At 41.2% G+C, this 19384-nt stretch overlaps 1 protein-coding gene and 4 non-coding genes across 5 annotated transcripts in view; 4 read left to right on the forward strand and 1 right to left on the reverse strand.

Moving 5' to 3' along the window:
* LOC138962796 (phospholipase D1-like) overlaps positions 1-19384 on the reverse strand; it is an 83713-nt gene that overhangs the window by 23467 nt on the left and 40862 nt on the right. The window contains exons 10-16 of the mRNA XM_070334758.1: positions 17191-17272; positions 16715-16825; positions 15303-15445; positions 14669-14774; positions 12986-13863; positions 12189-12309; positions 1466-1542 (exon numbers count right to left, since the gene is read on the reverse strand). Coding sequence (XP_070190859.1) covers positions 1466-1542; positions 12189-12309; positions 12986-13863; positions 14669-14774; positions 15303-15445; positions 16715-16825; positions 17191-17272 — 1518 coding nt within the window. The remainder of the gene's footprint in view (positions 1-1465; positions 1543-12188; positions 12310-12985; positions 13864-14668; positions 14775-15302; positions 15446-16714; positions 16826-17190; positions 17273-19384) is intronic.
* LOC138963365 (small nucleolar RNA U3) lies at positions 2564-2783 on the forward strand. The gene has a single exon (XR_011454826.1). It is a non-coding gene; the product is annotated as a small nucleolar RNA U3 (small nucleolar RNA).
* On the forward strand, positions 3447-3666 carry LOC138963366 (small nucleolar RNA U3). The gene has a single exon (XR_011454827.1). It is a non-coding gene; the product is annotated as a small nucleolar RNA U3 (small nucleolar RNA).
* Positions 4558-4777, forward strand: LOC138963368 (small nucleolar RNA U3). Its single transcript, XR_011454829.1, has one exon. It is a non-coding gene; the product is annotated as a small nucleolar RNA U3 (small nucleolar RNA).
* Positions 6309-6518, forward strand: LOC138963375 (small nucleolar RNA U3). Its single transcript, XR_011454834.1, has one exon. It is a non-coding gene; the product is annotated as a small nucleolar RNA U3 (small nucleolar RNA).

Genomic DNA, 19384 nt, shown 5'->3' on the forward strand with positions numbered 1-19384 from the left:
TAAAAATACAATCAATATTTGTTTAAGAACTTATGGTGGATCGTTTCCGGTGGTCTTAATGGGTGGGAGGTTGTTATCAAGAGGTGTTTGCTAGGACAGGCTTGACTGTACTTAGGTTTCCTATGCAACAGAGAGTAACTTATTTTACATGTGGCATCTTAGTTAAAGGACATGTTTTTTTTTTCTTCTGCGTTTGTGGGCTAAAACTCCCATGTACACTCGTGTTTTTTGCACGAGTGGAATTTTACGTGTATGACCGTTTTTTTACCCCGCCATTTAGGCAGCCATACGCCGTTTTCGGAGGAAGCATGCTGGGTATTTTCGTGTTTCTATAACCCACCGAACTCTGACATGGATTACAGGATCTTTTTCGTGCGCACTTGGTCTTGTGCTTGCGTGTACACACGGGGGTGTTCGGACACCGAGGAGAGTCTGCACACAAAGTTGACTCAGAAATAAATCTCTCGCCGAACGTGGGGACGAACTCACGCTGACAGCGGCCAACTGGATACAAATCCAGCGCGCTACCGACTGAGCTACATCCCCGCCCCTAAAGGACATGTATCACAATAAAAGCTCTTGTGTCTGGTATGAAACACATTAAAGTACAACTATCGACAACTTTTGTTCTTCCTCTTTATGTTATATGCAGTCTTCAGGTGTTGTTTTGGGGAAACAAACAAACACGAGTTGATTAAAGTGTATTATAATTGCAGCAGAGTTACTTCTGCCACTCTCCTCTGTGGAAGGTGAGTGTTCAAATCCCGGCTGCGTCTGGTGTCAGTTAAAGGGTGGAGATTTGTCTGATCTCCCAGGTCAACTTATGTGCAGACCTGCTAGTGCCGGCATGTACACACATTAGCCCAAGACCAAGTTTGCACGGAAAAGATCTTAGTGTAATCATACCTGTGAACCCCTGTTTTGTACTTGGAGTATTCTCACACAAACTTGGTGTATTTTCAGACAAACGAGCGTACTCCACACAACATTTCAACATCCATGATTCAAATATGCTTCTTACGCATCCGTTGCACCGTTAATTAAGTTTACCAATGCATTTGAAACAAATGCTTCTTTCAGCAATATTTTACTGACAATAATTAACCGTAATCATGTGTCCAAATACTGGATCGACTTTAGGATGCTCTTGTGAGGAAAAGAGGTCAAGGATTTTTTCTCGTCGTATTCTTCCGCACTGACCGTACTGATTGTATGCTAAACAATAATGCGTACACAATACGGCAAAATCGTATGGGTTCCCAGGTCAGTGTAATCCAAGGCAGAGTCGGTGGGTTATTATATAGAAACACGAAAGACACAAAGCATGCATCCTACGAAATCAGCGCTGCAGCGTATTGCTGCCTAAATGTCAGGGTAAAAACGGTCACAAAAACCCTGGCTTGCAAAAAACACAAGTGTACGTGGGAGTTTCAGCCCATAAACGCAGAAGAATCAGAAGGCTTACTGGTCTTTGATGTCTGGCTTGCTGAGGTCAAAGCTCCCTCTGCGATCGCCTTTGAACTTGTGCATAAAGGACCCTGACTGCAACAGACAGAAACAACCATTCGTAAACACAAGAAAGGGTTTTATTGGACTTTTCAAATCTCAACAAAAAGGTTGGAGGCAAGAAGCATGTGTGCCTGTGTGCAAAAGGGGAGGGGGTGTGGAGAGTGGTGTTGTGTGTGTGTGTGTGTGTGTGTGTGTGTGTGTGTGTGTGTGTGTGTGTGTGTGTGTGTGTGTGTGTGTGTGTGTGTGTGTGTTTGTGTGTGTGTGTTCAGAAGTATACTTGCATAAAAAGCAAATAACAGAATCAAGCAAAACAACATGTGCACACAAAGCAAAAGCAGCTAGTTATGTACCATAGTATTATAACATTCTATGATGCTACTCTGTTTCATTCTTTCATCAATGATCTATAGACATAAATCAATAAAAGAATGGGGGAAAAACACAGTATTAATAACCATGTTAACCCATTTATTATGACAGGCTAACCATATGTTGATGATAAAATCGTGTATTTAACGTCACTCTGTAAAAAACATTGGCGAAATTTTTTTATTTAAAAAAAATACTTGGGGAATTAATCGGCTGCAATTTGGAGCAAAAAAATTCCAGACTGAAGTCAAAGCATTTTACGACTTATTTTCAATGTTGAGAAAAAGCTTAAGCTGCAGAATAAAAAAAAACAAGCAAAGAAAGAAAATATAAAACCAACATTTTGAAGTGATGCAAGTGGGTTCGTAACACGCAGGTGATTTTAACATGGGAGACAACCACTGTTGATAGTAAGGTTCCTGTGTCAAGGGAAGTAACTGCGAGTAGTTCTTGTTCCTCGATACTACCTACATCATCCCCTTATCATTTTCAATAATCTTACTTGGATCTCTTAAAACAGATGACATTGTAAACAGACATATTGTATATCTTTTCCTACTCAACCAAGTACGTGATTTGACTTCTGAGTAAAATCAACATCTATGATCTATAATACATAAAGCACATCCCATATTTTGAGACAAACGTCCCTGAGCTGGGGTCTCTATTAACCCAATTCCTAATTAAGATCATACTTTTAGGGATCACTTCAAAAGTATGTTCTGCCGAGACGTCAGGTAAAACTGACAGGACCGTAACCCGCGAGGACGAGAAGCAGCCTCCCCTTCTGAGCGCGAAGCGGGCATGGCTGACTGCTGGCTCTAGCGGTTGGCTTGTGCCATTGATGAACGTTCCTCTCCTCCCTTCTGTGGGGAGTTGGAGGAAGGGGTGGCATTCTGAGCGGTTACGGTTCAAACCAACCAGTTTAAAAACAATAGTACAACCTTCATAACCGAGAATTCAAATCCGGCCCGCAACCACGTAAACGTTATCGAGATCATGCTTACTCCCTGTCAACCTCTACATGTATAGAAGCAGGATACCCTGTGGTGCACACCCTACCCTACCATAGTAAACATGACATATGTACAGGTTTTTGAAATCAGGAGAAATTGGGGAATACGATGAATTTGTTAGTGAAAATTTTATTTTAATGACAACTTTAATGAGCAAACTAATTATTTCGCTGCGGAGCTGAAATTCAATCCCATAGTCCGGACTTTGTCAAAACTTGACAAAATGTAAAAAGGAACAGAACAATCTCCCCCCCCCCCCCCCCCCCCCCCCCCCCCTTCGGAGGGAAGTAACTGTGATTAGTTTTTGTCCCTTGAAACTGCAGTATCCCACAAAACACACATCCCTTTAACACTTAAAATAACGTCACTAGCATCTCTTTAAACAGACGACATTATGAACAGACATATGGTACACCTTTCTCTGCTAAAATCTAGTCTGTGCTTTGACCGCTGAGTAAAATCAACATCTGTAATCTATAATACATAAAGCACATCCCATTTTCTGGGTCAAACGTGCCTGACCTGGGGTCTCTGTTAACCCATAATCCAATTAAGATCATACTTTAAGGGATCACTTCAAAAGTATGTTCTGCCGAGACGTCAGGTAAAACTGACAGGACCGTCACCCGCGAGGACGAGAAGCAGCCTCCCCTTCTGAGCGCGAAGCGGGCACGGCTGACTGCTGGCTCTAGCGGTTGGCTTGTGCCATTGATGAACGTTCCTCTCCTCCCTTCTGTGGGGAGTTGGAGGAAGGGGTGGCATTCTGAGCGGTTACGGTTCAAACCAACTATTTTTAAAACAATTGTACAACCTTCCCCCACAACACTTCGAGAATTCAAATCCGGCCCGCAACCACGTAGACGGTATCGAGTTCCTATCGAGATCATGCTTACTCCCCATCAACCTCTACATGTATAGAAACAGGATACCCTGTGGTGCACACCCTACCCTACCATAGTAAACATGACATATGTACAGGTTTTTGAAATCAAGAGAAATTGGGGAATGCGATGAATGTGTTAGTGAACATTTTATTTTAATGACAACTTTAATGAGCAAACTAATAAACTAATTATTACGCTGCGGAGCTGAAATTCAATCCCATAGTCCGGACTTTGTCAAAACTTGACTAAACGTAAAAAGGAACAGAACAACCTCCCCCCCCTTCGGAGGGAAGTAATTGTGATTAGTTTTTGTCCCTTGAAACTGCAGTATCCCACAAAACACACATCCCTTTAACACTTACAATAACGTCACTAGCATCTCTTTAAACAGACGACATTATGAACAGACATATGGTACACCTTTCTCTGCTAAAATCTAGTCTGTGCTTTGACCGCTGAGTAAAATCAACATCTGTAATCTATAATACATAAAGCACATCCCATTTTCTGGGTCAAACGTGCCTGACCTGGGGTCTCTGTTAACCCAAAATCCAATTAACCCTTGGGCTGGTTATCGCGACATATGTCGCGCTACTTTACGTATACTGTCACCTGGTTGTCACGACATATGTCGCGCTACTGGTTCAGTCTGTTTGGTCGGTTCCGATTACCTCCCATGGATGCGAAAACCTATATGACTGTTTTTTGTTATTTTTCTCTCTGTTAATTCACCAGTGGCTATGTAACATGTGTTACAGAATTGCACCAGTGTAAGGGTTAAGATCATACTTTAAGGGATCACTTCAAAAGTATGTTCTGCCGAGACGTCAGGTAAAACTGACAGGACCGTAACCCGCGAGGACGAGAAGCAGCCTCCCCTTCTGAGCGCGAAGCGGGCACGGCTGACTGCTGGCTCTAGCGGTTGGCTTGTGCCATTGATGAACGTTCCTCTCCTCCCTTCTGTTGGGAGTTGGAGGAAGGGGTGGCATTCTGAGCGGTTACGGTTCAAACCATCATATTTTCAAAGAATTGTACGACCCGCCCTCCCCCCCCCCCCCCTCCTCCAAACCCAGCCCGTAACCGCTATTAAGTTTCTATTGAGATCATGCTCCCTCCACCGTTTCCTCCTGCCGCCTTACTCGTTATCACCGTCTACATGTAGACAAACCTGATATCCTTTCATCTTCTTTACTATATAAACCTTGCTCTTTTATGCACCCAAAGCCCATTTTATGATGCACAGCCTCACCCATCCCCATAAAGACAAAATCCTAGCAGTTTGGTAAGTAACCTTGTCATCCATTCCCACAGACACATTTGTTTGTTTGTTTGCTTAACGCCCAGCCGACCACGAAGGGCCATATCAGGGCGGTGCTGCTTTGACATATACGTGTGCCACACACAAGACAGAAGTCGCAGCACAGGCTTCATGTCTCACCCAGTCACATTATTCTGACACCGGACCAACCAGTCCTAGCACTAACCCCATAATGCCAGACGCCAGGCGGAGCAGCCACACACACATAATTATTCTCTTTGTATACATGTAGGAAGTCTAACCGGATTTTACCCAGGAAACACAATTCTCCTTCCTTTTCTTCTTTTTTATTTTTATTTATTTATCATAAAGAAAATATAACAGAAAATGTTTTACAAAGAAATACCAGGGGCAAAAGACAAGATGCTAAAAGCTGAAAATATAACAGATATGTCTCTCTTTTGTTATATCTTACTTCTTGCAGGAATCTATTAATCTAGCAGCTTGGCAGTGGACAGTAAAAATAATGGAAAATATGTGTGCAATAAAAAGAGAACTGAACAACCTCCCTAAGGGAAGTAACTGTGAGTAGTTTTTTGTCACTTACAGTGGAGTCCAGCTATAACGAACCTGGGTATAACGAAATCCCGCTTTTAACGAACTGCCATTGATTTCCCGGCAGACAGCCTTCTATTTCTTACTTGTTACTTTCCGGCTACAACGAACCTTTGGAACTCATTTGCATAACGAACCCCTCTTATAACAAACAAGTTTTCATCGCCCCAGAGCCGTTTTGTCTCTAAAAGTCACAAGGCTACAACGAACTGATGTCAATAATTGTCTCCAAAGACAAAAATACACAAAAATACACAAACACAAGTGCACATCGCATGATGAGCGAACTCTGAACAAACAGCGGGAGGTGCACGGAACAGCCACCGCCGCTGTGTTTTCACTATTCCAATCAGCTATGAGAGGTGGTTCTGAACAACCTTCCTAAGGGAAGTAACTGTGAGTAGTTTTTGTCACTTACTGTAAAACTACGGTATCCAACAAACACACATCCTTTATGAGTTAAAATAACGTCACTTGGATATTTTTAAACAGACATTGTGAACAGACATATGGTTCACATTTCTCTGCAAAATCAAGTCTGTGTTTTGACCGCTGAGTAAAATTAAAAAAACTATTATTTTGAAATGTATCTTGCACATCCCATTTTCTGAGTCAAACGTCCCTGAGCTGGGGTCTCTGTTAAACAAAACACTTAAAAAGATCATACTTTTAGGGATCACTTCAAAAGTATGTTCTGCCGAGACGTCAGGTAAAACTGACAGGACCATAACCTGCGAGGACGAGAAGCAGCCACCCCTTCTGAGCGCGAAGCGGGCACGGCTGGCTCTTGCGGTTGGCTGTCATTGATGAACGTTCCTCTCCTCCCTTCTGTGGGGAGTTGGAGGACGGGGTGGCATTCTGAGCGGTTACGATTCAAACCAACATTTCACAAAGAATGACAAGTCCTTCACAAAAAAACTTCCTTCAGACTCAGCTCTTCACCATGTTAGGGTTATCAAGTTTCTATCGAGACCATACTACCTCTAACGTTGCCTCCTAAGGCCTGGTGCTCACCTATGTAGTTTCAGCAGGACAGACGACGCACTGCAGATTATTACAGCCCGCTAAACGCTGCATGAAAAGAAAACAGGCCAAGTACTCCCGCTGCATCAATAATCTGCAGTGCGTCATCTGTGCCGCTGACTCTGCACAGGTATAACTTGGCCCTAATCCCCCTTCAACATGCATACACTAAGAATACCCTGTTATCTTCTTTAGCATTATAAACCTTGCTCTGTCATGCACCCCAAGCCCCTTTTATGCTGACCCCCCCCCACACAAAAAAAATTCCTAGCAGCGTGGTGAGGAGTAACCTTTTTATCCATTCCCACACACATATTCTCTTTGTATGTAGGAAGTCTAACTAAATTTTCCCCAGGAAACACAAGTCTCTTCCTTTTCTTCTTTTTTTCTTTTCTTTATCTATCATAAAGAAAATAAAAACAGAAAATGTTTTACAAAGTAATATCAGGTGCAAAAGACAAGATGCTAAAAGCTGAATATATAACATAACAGATATGTCTCTCTTTTGTTATATCCTTATTCTTGCAGCAATCTATAAATCTAGCAGGTGGGCAGTGAGCAGTTAGGAAAATGAAAGAAATGTGTGCAATAAAAAAAATTAAAACAAGAAGGGCAAAGCCCATACGACTCACATGCTTGACCTTGACATGACCTTGGCCTTCAGGGTCAAGGTCAAATAACTAAACCTAGCAATGACATCATACACTAAGAACTGCTTTACACATTTTTCCTACCAAAATACATGTGACCTTGACCCAAGGTCAAGGTCATCCAAGGTCATGCAACACAAAGCTGTTAATTCAAGACATAGGAAGTACAATGGTGCTTATTGGCTCTTTCTACCATGAGATATGGTCACTTTTAGTGGTTCACTACCTTATTTTGGTCACATTTCATAAGGGTCAAAGTGACCTTGACCTTGATCATATGTGACCAAATGTGTCTCATGATGAAAGCATAACATGTGCCCCACATAATTTTTAAGTTTGAAACAGTTATCTTCCATAGTTCAGGGTCAAGGTCACTTCAAAATATGTATACAATCCAACTTTGAAGAGCTCCTGTGACCTTGACCTTGAAGCAAGGTAAACCAAACTGGTATCAAAAGATGGGGCTTACTTTGCCCTATAAATTATATCATATATAGGTGAGGTATTGAATCTCAAAAACTTCAGAGAAAATGGGAAAAATGTGAAAAATAGCTGTTTTTTAGACAACATTTATGGCCCCTGCGACCTTGACCTTGAAGCAAGGTCAAGATGCTATGTATGTTTTTTGGGGCCTTGTCATCATACACCATCTTGCCAAATTTGGTACTGATAGACTGAATAGTGTCCAAGAAATATCCAACGTTAAAGTTTTCTGGACGGCCGGCCGGCCGGCCGGCCGGACGGACGGACGGACGACCCGGGTGAGTACATAGACTCACTTTTGCTTCGCATGTGAGTCAAAAACTCCTCCCCTCTAAGGGAAGTAACTGTGAGTAGATTGTGTCCCTTGAAACTGCAGTATCCCACAAAACACACATCCTTTCTCGTATCAGTTAAAATAACGTCACTTGGGTCTCTTTAAAAAGACGATATTGTGAATAAACATATTGTACACCTTTCTCTGCTAAAATCAAGTCTGTGTTTTGACAGCTGAAGTTTTACACAAGATACTAAACAGCACAAGCAATGATTTACACATTGAAGAAAAATATCTCCCTAACAGTAACACTATTTGATGTGCAGTGTGGGTGAAATAGACAAATTCCAGAAATAACTCTGTCAGGATTTTATAGGTTTTGGAAGTGTTGCTTACCGTACCCTTGTATTTCCTTGCTTTTTCATAGAAACACTGAGGCAAGCTACACATGACATTGTAGGCTTGCATCAGCGTTTCTATGGAAACAAGGGAAAGCAACTCTTCCACAGCCTATAAGCAGTTGACATAGTCATGTCCAAACATTGTCCAGTAAATGCAGATTTCTATTCTACCTTGAGCAGTGACAAAAACACACAATGCTGTTTGCAGAAAAAGTGAATGTGATGTCATATCGTGCTGATTTCAAGAGAAACAAGAAATTCCTTCGAGGTAGGAAAAACACCCCCGTTGGTCAAAGGGAAATAACCATTCTCACTGCACCCATTCTCACTGCCACCAACTGAGAAGGTTATTTCCCTTTGACCATGAATATGTTTCTCTCTAAGTCCTTGTAGAATCTTAATCCACCAATAACTCCCGAACCGTGTGTTTGACTGGTCCCAATTTTTGTAAGGACCGTGTCAGGAATGTATAGAACCTGTTCACCAAGTTTGGTGACGATCGGTCCGTTCATTCTTGAGATCTATGTGCGAACACAAACACACAAACACACAAACACATCGAGCGAAACCTATACACACCCCTATACCGGGGGTGTAAATATGCAGCTGCTGAGGACAGATGATACACCAAACACATAAAGACAGAGAGAAGCCCGGGCTTCAAGAGCTAGCAAATAAAGTCATATTATTTAAATGCATATTCAAATTTAAAGACACACAACATCCCTGTATTCACAAGGGTTCCAGGTTTATCGCTGAGAAAAAAAATAACAAAACAAACAAAAACAGAGGTTCTGCACATATTTCTCATTCTTTAGGTTTTGGTGTGTCATCGGAACAAAAATTACCTCCTCAGGTTCACTGTCCAAAAGCTGCAAAAAGATTTACGGCAAGAAGCTGCTCACTGACAACTGTTAGCAACACCAAATCAAGCTTTGCTAAGTACAGTGAAACCCCCTTCTGACACTATAACACCCCCCCCCCCCCCCCTTCCTACACCCAACACCCCCCAGTTAAGACTTCTCCCCTTTTAACTAAGACCTTGCATTTTCCAAATTTCCCGTTCATTATGTCTGTAGATTAACTCATTGTCTCCCAGGTACGGATATACAGGTACGGATATATCCGTACCCACTCATATGGCTCTATCTGACCAGGTGCGGATGTATCCGCTCAGACTGTTAGCTTCAGTCGCTTCCTGTAACGTCCATCTAACGCCTGCATTCCAGCGTGTTGATACACAGTTACTACAATTCTGCGTGACCTGCTGCAGTACAGCTAGTCTCGGCTACAAAAAAACCTTGGTCAACATAGGTGGGGTAGAAAGTGTTAACCTCTGCTTTAAGATTTGATTTTCTGAGATTTGTGTGTGGTTGTGAAATGGGGATTCCACTGTAGCTGGAGCAAAGCACACAAAAATGAAAAGGCACAACAACGTCTTAGAAACCGGCACGGTTGGCCTAGTGGTAAGGCGTCCGCCCCGTGATCGGGAGGTCGTGGGTTCGAACCCCGGCCGGGTCATACCTAAGACTTTAAAATTGGCAATCTAGTGGCTGCTCCGCCTGGCATCTGGCATTATGGGGTTAGTGCTAGGACTGGTTGGTCCGGTGTCAGAATAATGTGACTGGGTGAGACATGAAGCCTGTGCTGCGACTTCTGTCTTGTGTGTGGCGCACGTTATATGTCAAAGCAGCACCGCCCTGATATGGCCCTTCGTGGTCGGCTGGGCGTTAAGCAAACAAACAAACAAACAAACGTCTTGGAAGAAAATATCAAAAGCGAAGCAGAAGCAATAGTGAATACCTGTCCTGAGGAAATATCAACAAGTCGCGTAAGGCGAAAATACAATATTTAGTCAAGTAGCTGTCGAACTCACAGAATGAAACTGAACGCAATGCCATTTTTCAGCAAGACCGTATACTCGTAGCATCGTCAGTCCACCGCTCATGGCAAAGGCAGTGAAATTGACAAGAAGAGCGGGGTAGTAGTTGCGCTAAGAAGGATAGCACGCTTTTCTGTACCTCTCTTTGTTTTAACTTTCTGAGCGTGTTTTTAATCCAAACATATCATATCTATATGTTTTTGGAATCAGGAACCGACAAGGAATAAGATGAAAGTGTTTTTAAATTGATTTGGACAATTTAATTTTGATAATAATTTTTATATATTTAATTTTCAGAGCTTGTTTTTAATCCGAATATAACATATTTATATGTTTTTGGAATCAGCAAATGATGGAGAATAAGATAAACGTAAATTTGGATCGTTTTATAAATTTTTATTTTTTTTTACAATTTTCAGATTTTTAATGACCAAAGTCATTAATTAATTTTTAAGCCACCAAGCTGAAATGTAATACCAAAGTCCGGGCTTCGTCGAAGATTACTTGACCAAAATTTCAACCAATTTGGTTGAAAAATGAGGGCGTGACAGTGCCGCCTCAACTTTCACGAAAAGCCGGATATGACGTCATCAAAGACATTTATCAAAAAAATGAAAAAAACGTTCGGGAATTTCATACCCAGGAACTCTCATGTCAAATTTCATAAAGATCGGTCCAGTAGTTTAGTCTGAATCGCTCTACACACACACACACACACACACACACACACACACAGACACACACACACACGCACATACACCACGACCCTCGTTTCGATTCCCCCTCGATGTTAAAATATTTAGTCAAAACTTGACTAAATATAAAAAGTAAAGATCTCATAAACAAAGGGAAGTAAGCGCTCGAAATGCATTTTGTTTGTTTGTTTGTTTGTTTGCTTAACGCCCAGCCGACCACGAAGGGCCATATCAGGGCGGTGCTGCTTTGACATATAACGTGCGTCACACACAAGACAGAAGTCGCAAGGCTTCGTGTCTCACCCAGTCACATTATTCTGACACCGGACCAACCAGTCCTAGCACTAACCCCATAATGCCAGACGCCAGGCGGAGCAGCCACTAGATTGCCAATTTTAAAGTCTTAGGTATGACCCGGCCGGGGTTCGAACCCACGACCTCCCGATCACGGGGCGGACGCCTTACCACTAGGCCAACCGTGCCGGTCTCGAAATGCATACGACACACACAAAAATAATAATTAAAAATAACAAAAACTAAATGTAAAGACATCAATACAGTACATTCAAAATCAAATTGTAGCAAAGCAGAGAAATTGAAAAAGCACTGCAAAAACCATGAAAAATAAAATTTACAGAAATGCAGAAGCAACAGGACAACAAAACATCAACCCCCAACCATCTACCACAGACAACCACGCAGAAGCAATCCACAAGACACCAAGAAAACTAAGAAATCGACAACAAAATGTACAGTAATACACACTGTATCTGTCCTACAAATGTATTCCCCAGTATTAAATGTTTAATTTGTGTTGTTGGCCAAAATATGACATTTTACCCACATCAAGACAGTCATTGTTCTACAAGACAGCTTATTAAGCGCTCTAGGTGAACAATGTATGTCGAGTTCCGTGTCAAATGTCATATTTTGTCAAAAAATGCAAATAACATTTACATAGTTTTTTATATCGATCCATTTCAGTTTATAATTCATGTTAGCTTTTACAAACATGCACTTTTTTTGTAAACTCGGCCAGCCGCCTCAATTAAAGTTTTAGTTGACCTCTGACGTGGCATGGCCCTTATTCTCTTTTTCTGTTTTCTACTCTTGTTTTGTTTTTTCTTACCCTCTTTTTCTTTTTCTTGTCGTTGATGGAGGGCATGAGAAGCTCGGCAGGAATCCTGTCTGACTGCGCCTGTCGCACCGTGGACTCAAACTTCTGTACGTTGAACACCATCTTCCACCGTCTGAAGCAATTTATCATAAAATGAGATGAATAGCACGGAAGGAATGTGTCTGATGTATGAATATTCAAGAAGTTACATACTTTAGGCGATTTTTGGGTTAAACATACAAGACAGAGTCATGGTCTCTTCTAATCTGGCAGCGTCATATGGAACAATTTTCCAGAATTTGTAAGTGTCCCGATGAGTCTCAATACATTTAAAAAGCTTCTTTTTTTTTAATAAATCTATAGTATTTGATGTCACAATACCAACAATCACAGTGATGGAAGACTTAAATACAGAGCCTAAAATCACGACTGTTTTATGATACAAAACTTCATGTTCTGATAATGCAGTTGAGTTTTTTTACAGTAACTTTCCAATCAGTGTACATACATGACATTTAATGTTTGTGTCATTAGCATTCTTGTGTACATATTCGTATGATTAAAAAAAAAAAAGTGTATTTAGTTTTTCTTTGTGTGTGTGCAACGTATATGTACATGTGTGATTTAGAGTAGTCCCTATCTGGGTGAGGGCTGGTATAAAAAAAAAGCTTGCTTGTATGCTTATGCTACAACCCTCGTAAATGAAACATTTATCTTACCTTACCTTACCTTATCTTACCTTATTGTTATCTTATCTTGATTCTTATCTTATCTAACCTTCGTACGCCAACAACAAACAAACAGCCTACCTTCTGGCCATATCAGCGGAGTCACTCTGCCCGCTCTCTCTGCCCTGGTTGTTGTTCTCTTCGTGTTTAGCCTTCTTACGCAGAACGTTTACCACACTGGCTGCCCCCTTGAAGTCCAGGGTATCCCTGGAGCCGTTACCGACACCCGGGTCTGACATCGAAGACATAGGAGGAGCAGGGCGAGGTCTTCGGAGCTGCAGCGCCTCAGCTTTGGTTATCAGCTCGCTGTCAGAGCCTTTGGATATGTTGGATGTGTCGCTCGAAGTTCGCAAGCGCCCGTTTTCTTCTTGGTGCACGTCTCCGCGCTTCGAGACGTCGAGTCTGTCCACCTCATCAGTAGGTTTGTTCGTCTGATCCACATCCTCCTCCTCATCTTGTGACGTCTTCTTGGGGATTTTCAGTTTCAGCATGGAAGCTTTCCCTTCCGCCCACAGGTGTCTTTTCTCACTTCCGGTCGACGTCGTGGAGTCTACGGACTCAGATCTCACGTTCTGCTCCTCTCTGATGTCGGAAGACGTTCTGTCTTTGGGGTTCTTTGTTGGCGATGCACCGTCTGTGGAAGATTCTTTGTTTTCCTGCTCTCCTTCAGAGTTCAACACAACCTTTGCGAACACATGCTGCTTGGAAGCATCCTCTCTCACAATAACGTCCCCATCTGCAGAAGCACCAGAAGCTCCTGAAGCACCACCCTCCCCGACCTTGTCGAAATTACCGATGCTCTGTGGAGGGGTAGGAGGAATGACGGAAACGTTGACATCGTGGTGAGAAACGGGGGCCAGTTTCTTGCCTGCTGCCGTTGATGTTCGGGTGGCTGGGGAGTACGACGGTGCCGTTCGATGAGATGCTAAACTGTCCACGCTTCTCAGGTCTTCGTTCAGCTGATCGAGGAAAAAGGAAAGAATTTTGATTTGTAGGAATAAAATAAAATAAAAAATACAGTGGAACGCACTTTTCAAGACCCTTTTTCATCTGACTATTTGTTCATAACCTTTGTAAATATTCTCCCATTTCATTTTATTAAAACCTCCTCCTTGTTAAGCCCTGATTTTCTCAGATTTTTTTAGGTCTTAAAATGGGGGGTTCTACTATACTGTAAATTGTAATAATTTAAATGTCTTTTTTTATTTATTTTTTATTTTTTATTCTTGGTACGAATGAAGACAGTGATACATACGTTTACTACTACAATGCTACATAAGTTAACAGAAAAAAATCCCTTGAATGAAGACTCATAAACACATGAATACTGGATTTGACATACTGACAAACATAATACACAAAGCACCATGCAGTCTCTTCTACTTCTCAATGTTTTTTCGTCTTCTTCTTCTTTTTGTGCTTAAACTGAAAAACATGAGTGAGCATCTTTACTTCTAATTGCAAATCCAAATGCAAACAACATAATGACAAACATTTCAGTAGCCTTTTCTCTGTTCTAAATCAATCTTTCTCTTATGTAAAACCTAAAAACAAGTGTTTTTTACCCATCTCTGTGTGCTAAATCCATCTTTTTCTCGTATAAAACCTAAAAACGTGTGTATTTCCTTGCTGCTTCTCCTTCAACTTCTATGTTACCATCAATTTTTACTGGTTCAATTACTGTATCCTGAAAAATAACAACCATCCATTCTTCTGCTACTGTGCTACCAACTGCAGCTACTTGTCATCGAAACTTTTTTTTACCTCTGTGAAATCTGTGACATGCGATTCTTCTCGTCGGTTACTGACCTCAGATGCAGGGGTGGGGGAGGGTGGACTGTTTAGAACGATTGATCCCAGGTCTGTCAGCCTGAAATTCATACACCACAGTGAGAATTGTTTGTACATTAAACTTCCATGAAAAGAATTAAACTTCCATGAAAAGAATTAAACTTCAAAGAAAAGAATTAAACTTCCATTAAAAGAGAAGCCTTAATTGTCCTGGAAACAAAAAACTGACAAATCTGAAAAATTGTAGGTTGCATATTACATTAATGGCTTCTGACTTGAGCAAAACAGCATCTTTTTGTTACAACTCACACAGACGCACCAACACACACACACACTTATACAAACTAGAAATCATTCAATCATATCCCTAAATTTAGCTAACTCTCTCTCTCTCTCTCTCTCTCTCTCTCTCTCTCTCTCTCTCTCTCTCTCTCTCTCTCTCTGTCCTGAATGCCCCTCCCAGGTTCAAAGGGCATAACACCCTCAATAGAATCAATGTCTCCCTCCCTCCCTCCCTCCCATACACATTACTTTTTCGTTTTTGCTAAACAACTCCCTTTCTAGGCAAAGAGAGTGCACTTCAATCAGATTACTGGTTGCGTCTTACCTGTGATTGGAGTCATCCCAGCGACCATAGCAGAGGTCAATGCCGCCCACAAAGGCAATCTGCTGGTCGATGGCCACCAGCTTCTCGTGATGCGCCCACAGCAAGATGCCTTTGCCAGGAATGTGGTCAGGGTGACGCAACACCTGTAACACAGGTATTCTTGTACAGTGGAACCCCCTTTTTAAGACCCCCCCCCCATCCCGTCAACTTAAGACTTATAAATCTTTCCTTTTAATACCTTGTTTCATCACATTTCTGTTTTTCATTTTATCGTCGGTCCCCTGGGGCCATGGATCTGCGCCTGAGAGGATTATACAGTTGGCGCTGAAACAGGGCCTGCAGTGACTGTGTAAACTCATGCGTGAGTGGCAATCCCTGCCGCAGCGACTACACTTGTGAACAGTGTCTGAAGGTGTTGATTCTTTGCTGATCTTTTGTCTGGCTTCTGTTCATAACCCCCATCAATTTACCTCCATTTTAAGACTCCCTCCTTTTTAAGACTGATTACCTTAAGATTGTTGGCGGTCTTAAAGGGGAGGATCAACCGTACAGTCAAACTTGTCTATCATGACCAACCAAGGGACTGACCAAAAGTGGCTGTTGTAGCCAATTAGTCGCCATGGAAATCAAGGTGCTTTGAATACAAAAGAAATCATCAGGGCTCCTTCTGTTTGTCTTACATTCAGATAATAAAGTTGTATTGAATTGAATTGTTTGTGGACAGGTGGTCGTTATGAAGAGGTGTAGTCGCCTGCGCAGTTCCGACTGTATAATATTATTGCAAGGCAGATACTTTACAAATCTTGTTGTTTGTTTTCTTCTGAACAAAATCAATTTCTAAGTGAAATGCTCTTGAAGACGATAAAGTGTGCTATCAAGCTACGCATGTGAATCAGCAAAAGGTTTTTCACAGAATTCACCTACCCCTGGGGTAGCCAGCCAGACAGCCTGCCAGCCAGCCAGACCCCAGGGGTAGCCAGCCGGCCAGCCAGCCAGCCAGACACACATATATATATACATATATATATACATCAATTTGCTGTACAGAGGAACCCCCCTTTTGAGACCTCCATAAATCTTTAAAAATCAGGTCTCAAAAGGAAAGGAGTCTTAAAACTGTGGTAAATTCATACTTTATTGACATACAATCTGGAAAACTACGGTCTTGAAAGAGGGGGGAGGGAGTCAACCAAGGATCTTAAAAGGCCCGGGTTCCACTGGAACAAAGTAAAGTAATGCTCAGCATGGTCAAATGTGGTTGAGTTAACAGGAAAACTGATGATGATAACAACGACAACGACGACAATGATGATGGAAATTTATTTTAGAAGGATAAAGGTTCAAGGGATAGAAGTTCACTTAAATGTGAAGAGGTGGAGGGTGAGGAGGGGTAGGTGTTGAAAAATTTGTACCTTGATGTTTTCGTGTCTTCCCATCAGCATTCTCTTACTGTAGTAGCTGTTGATCATCAGGGCTGCCTCGATCTCCTTGTACAGTAAGATGAACACCTTCACGCCCTCTTTCTGTGACACATAAAAATGTCAATATATAAAGGGTATTAGCAGCCAGCAAGCCGTAACAAGCATTTCAATGTCTACAGAAACTGACAGATGGAGTTTTAACTTTGATACAATAGTTTCATATACCTGAAAAACACATGTAAACAGCTTTCAGCTATTCCTCCAACAAATAAATCTGATTGCATTTCACAAAAGTTTATCTATGAAACATGTTCATTCTTATTCCAAATAATGCAAGATTCTTAATCAGACGTTTCTTTCCAAGACAACCCACAGACAGACAGCCAGCCAGCCAGCCAGCCAGACACACACACACACACACACACACACATATATATTATATATACACTGCGCACACACACACTCACAGCTTTTCTCTCCAGTATAACATCCAATCTCCAGTGATCACCGTCGACCATCGGCCGCTTCATGTATATTTCGGGACTCAACCTGTTGGAAGAAAAACAGAAACAACATAATTAAGAAAATTCAAAAAAACACATATACATTGTATATGGGGACTGCTGACAAAAAGGCATAAGCACAGTGCTACTGTTTCTGTTTTAGACAAGACACCAGCATCTTGACAGAGCTTGTTTAAAATGTAACCAACCAAAATCAGAGATAAAAAATAAAATTCATGAATGCTTCCGATGTAATTGTTATAAGTGAAAATTAATAATACAGTGCAATCACATGCTGTAATTTTCTTAAATGTCAAAATAAACAGGTATGTTCCAGCCATTCAGATCATCAGTTGTAGATGAAATGGCACATTAGTGTATGACATTGATCGGTATGTAAATACTCAAATTTACAAAAAGTTATGACAAAAGTTGAAACGTTTCAGTATAATAATGAACTTACAGTAATATAAAAAATATCCATGCCGTATTAATGCTATTTGTACACAGTGATTAAGCGCAAGTTAAACATTAAAAGAAAAAAATAATTTGTTTTTACAACCTATGCCAGATTTGTACAAAAGCACTTTATTGTCCTTTAAAGAACTTTCAAAATTGCAACGATTAGGAAATGCAAAAGTAACTCATATTATCCACAGAAACAAATTGAAAGGGTCAAGATAGGGGACACATGGGGATGAATGCTCAAATGTTATGAGTATACTTGAAAGCCACGGCTATTTCTGACAAACATACAATAGTGGTTGTTTGAATTGGGTCAGAGAAACTTCATCATTTTTTTTCAAGTCTACTTCCCACATTCAAACAATTAATTGTGAATAACATTTCTTTTCTTTATTTGGTGTTTAACGTCGTTTTCAACCACGAAGGTTATATCGCGACGGGGAAAGGGGGGGAGAGGGGATAGAGCCACTTGTCAATTGTTTCTTATTCACAAAAGCACTAATCAAAAATTTGCTCCAGGGGCTTGCAACGTAGTACAGACGGGCGAAGTGGCGCAGTGGTAAGACGTCGGCCTCCTAATCGGGAGGTCGTGAGTTCGAATCCCGGTCGCTGCCGCCTGGTGGGTTAAGAGTGGAGATTTTTCCGATCTCCCAGGTCAACTTATGTGCAGACCTGCTAGTGACTTAACCCCCTTCGTGTGTACACGCAAGCACAAGACCAAGTGCGCACGGAAAAGATCCTGTAATCCATGTCAGAGTTCGGTGGGTTATAGAAACACGAAAATACCTAGCATGCCTCCCCCAAAATCGGCGTATGCTGCCTGAATGGCGGGGTAAAAACGGTCATACACGTAAAAATCCACTCGTGCTAAAACCATCAGTGAACGTGGGAGTCTAAGCCCATGAACGACGAAGAAGAAGCAACGTAGTACAATATATGACCTTACTGGGAGAATGCAAGTTTCCAGTACAAAGGACTTAACATTTCTTACATACTGCTTGACTAAAATCTTTACAAACATGGACTATATTCTATACAAGAAACACTTAACAAGGGTAAAAGGAGAAACAGAATCCGTTAGTCGCCTCTTACGACATGCTGGGGAGCATCGGGTAAATTCTTCCCCCTAACCCGCGGGGGGTTGTGAATAACAAAAACAATCAGAAACACAATTGCTGAAAGAGTAAACTCTTGTTTTTTTCGTGCAAAATGTAGCATGCAATCTCTGTTGGCATGAAAAGCCTTAAGAAAAACAAAGGATCTTTAGCAGAAAATCACAGAACAGTGTATCAGAATACTATAACATATATATATATATATATATATATTAGTCATGCAATAATACACACAGAGACTACATGAAATTGTTGCATCATGTTGAATGAACAGACAACTTAATAGCAAAACAAAAATAGGAAGAAATAATCAGCTTCAAAAGGAACAAAACGCTGGGTTAAACTGATTGATTCATCGACCCAAACTGATTCATCAAACTGAACTGCAAGATTTTCAAAATGACTAAAACTTCCACGAGTCATTCTTAATTCAAATCTTTATGAAAAGTTCAGATATGCAGTACATGTAATAATAAAGAAAGAGTAAATCATCCACAGAAAAATGATCTTTCTGTGTGGATTCACAGCAAAGACAGAGATAGGAGGAAATATGAGATGAACAAGAACATTAATAACAA

The sequence above is a fragment of the Littorina saxatilis genome, linkage group LG3 (assembly GCF_037325665.1).
Source record: "Littorina saxatilis isolate snail1 linkage group LG3, US_GU_Lsax_2.0, whole genome shotgun sequence".
NCBI lineage: Eukaryota > Metazoa > Mollusca > Gastropoda > Littorinimorpha > Littorinidae > Littorina > Littorina saxatilis.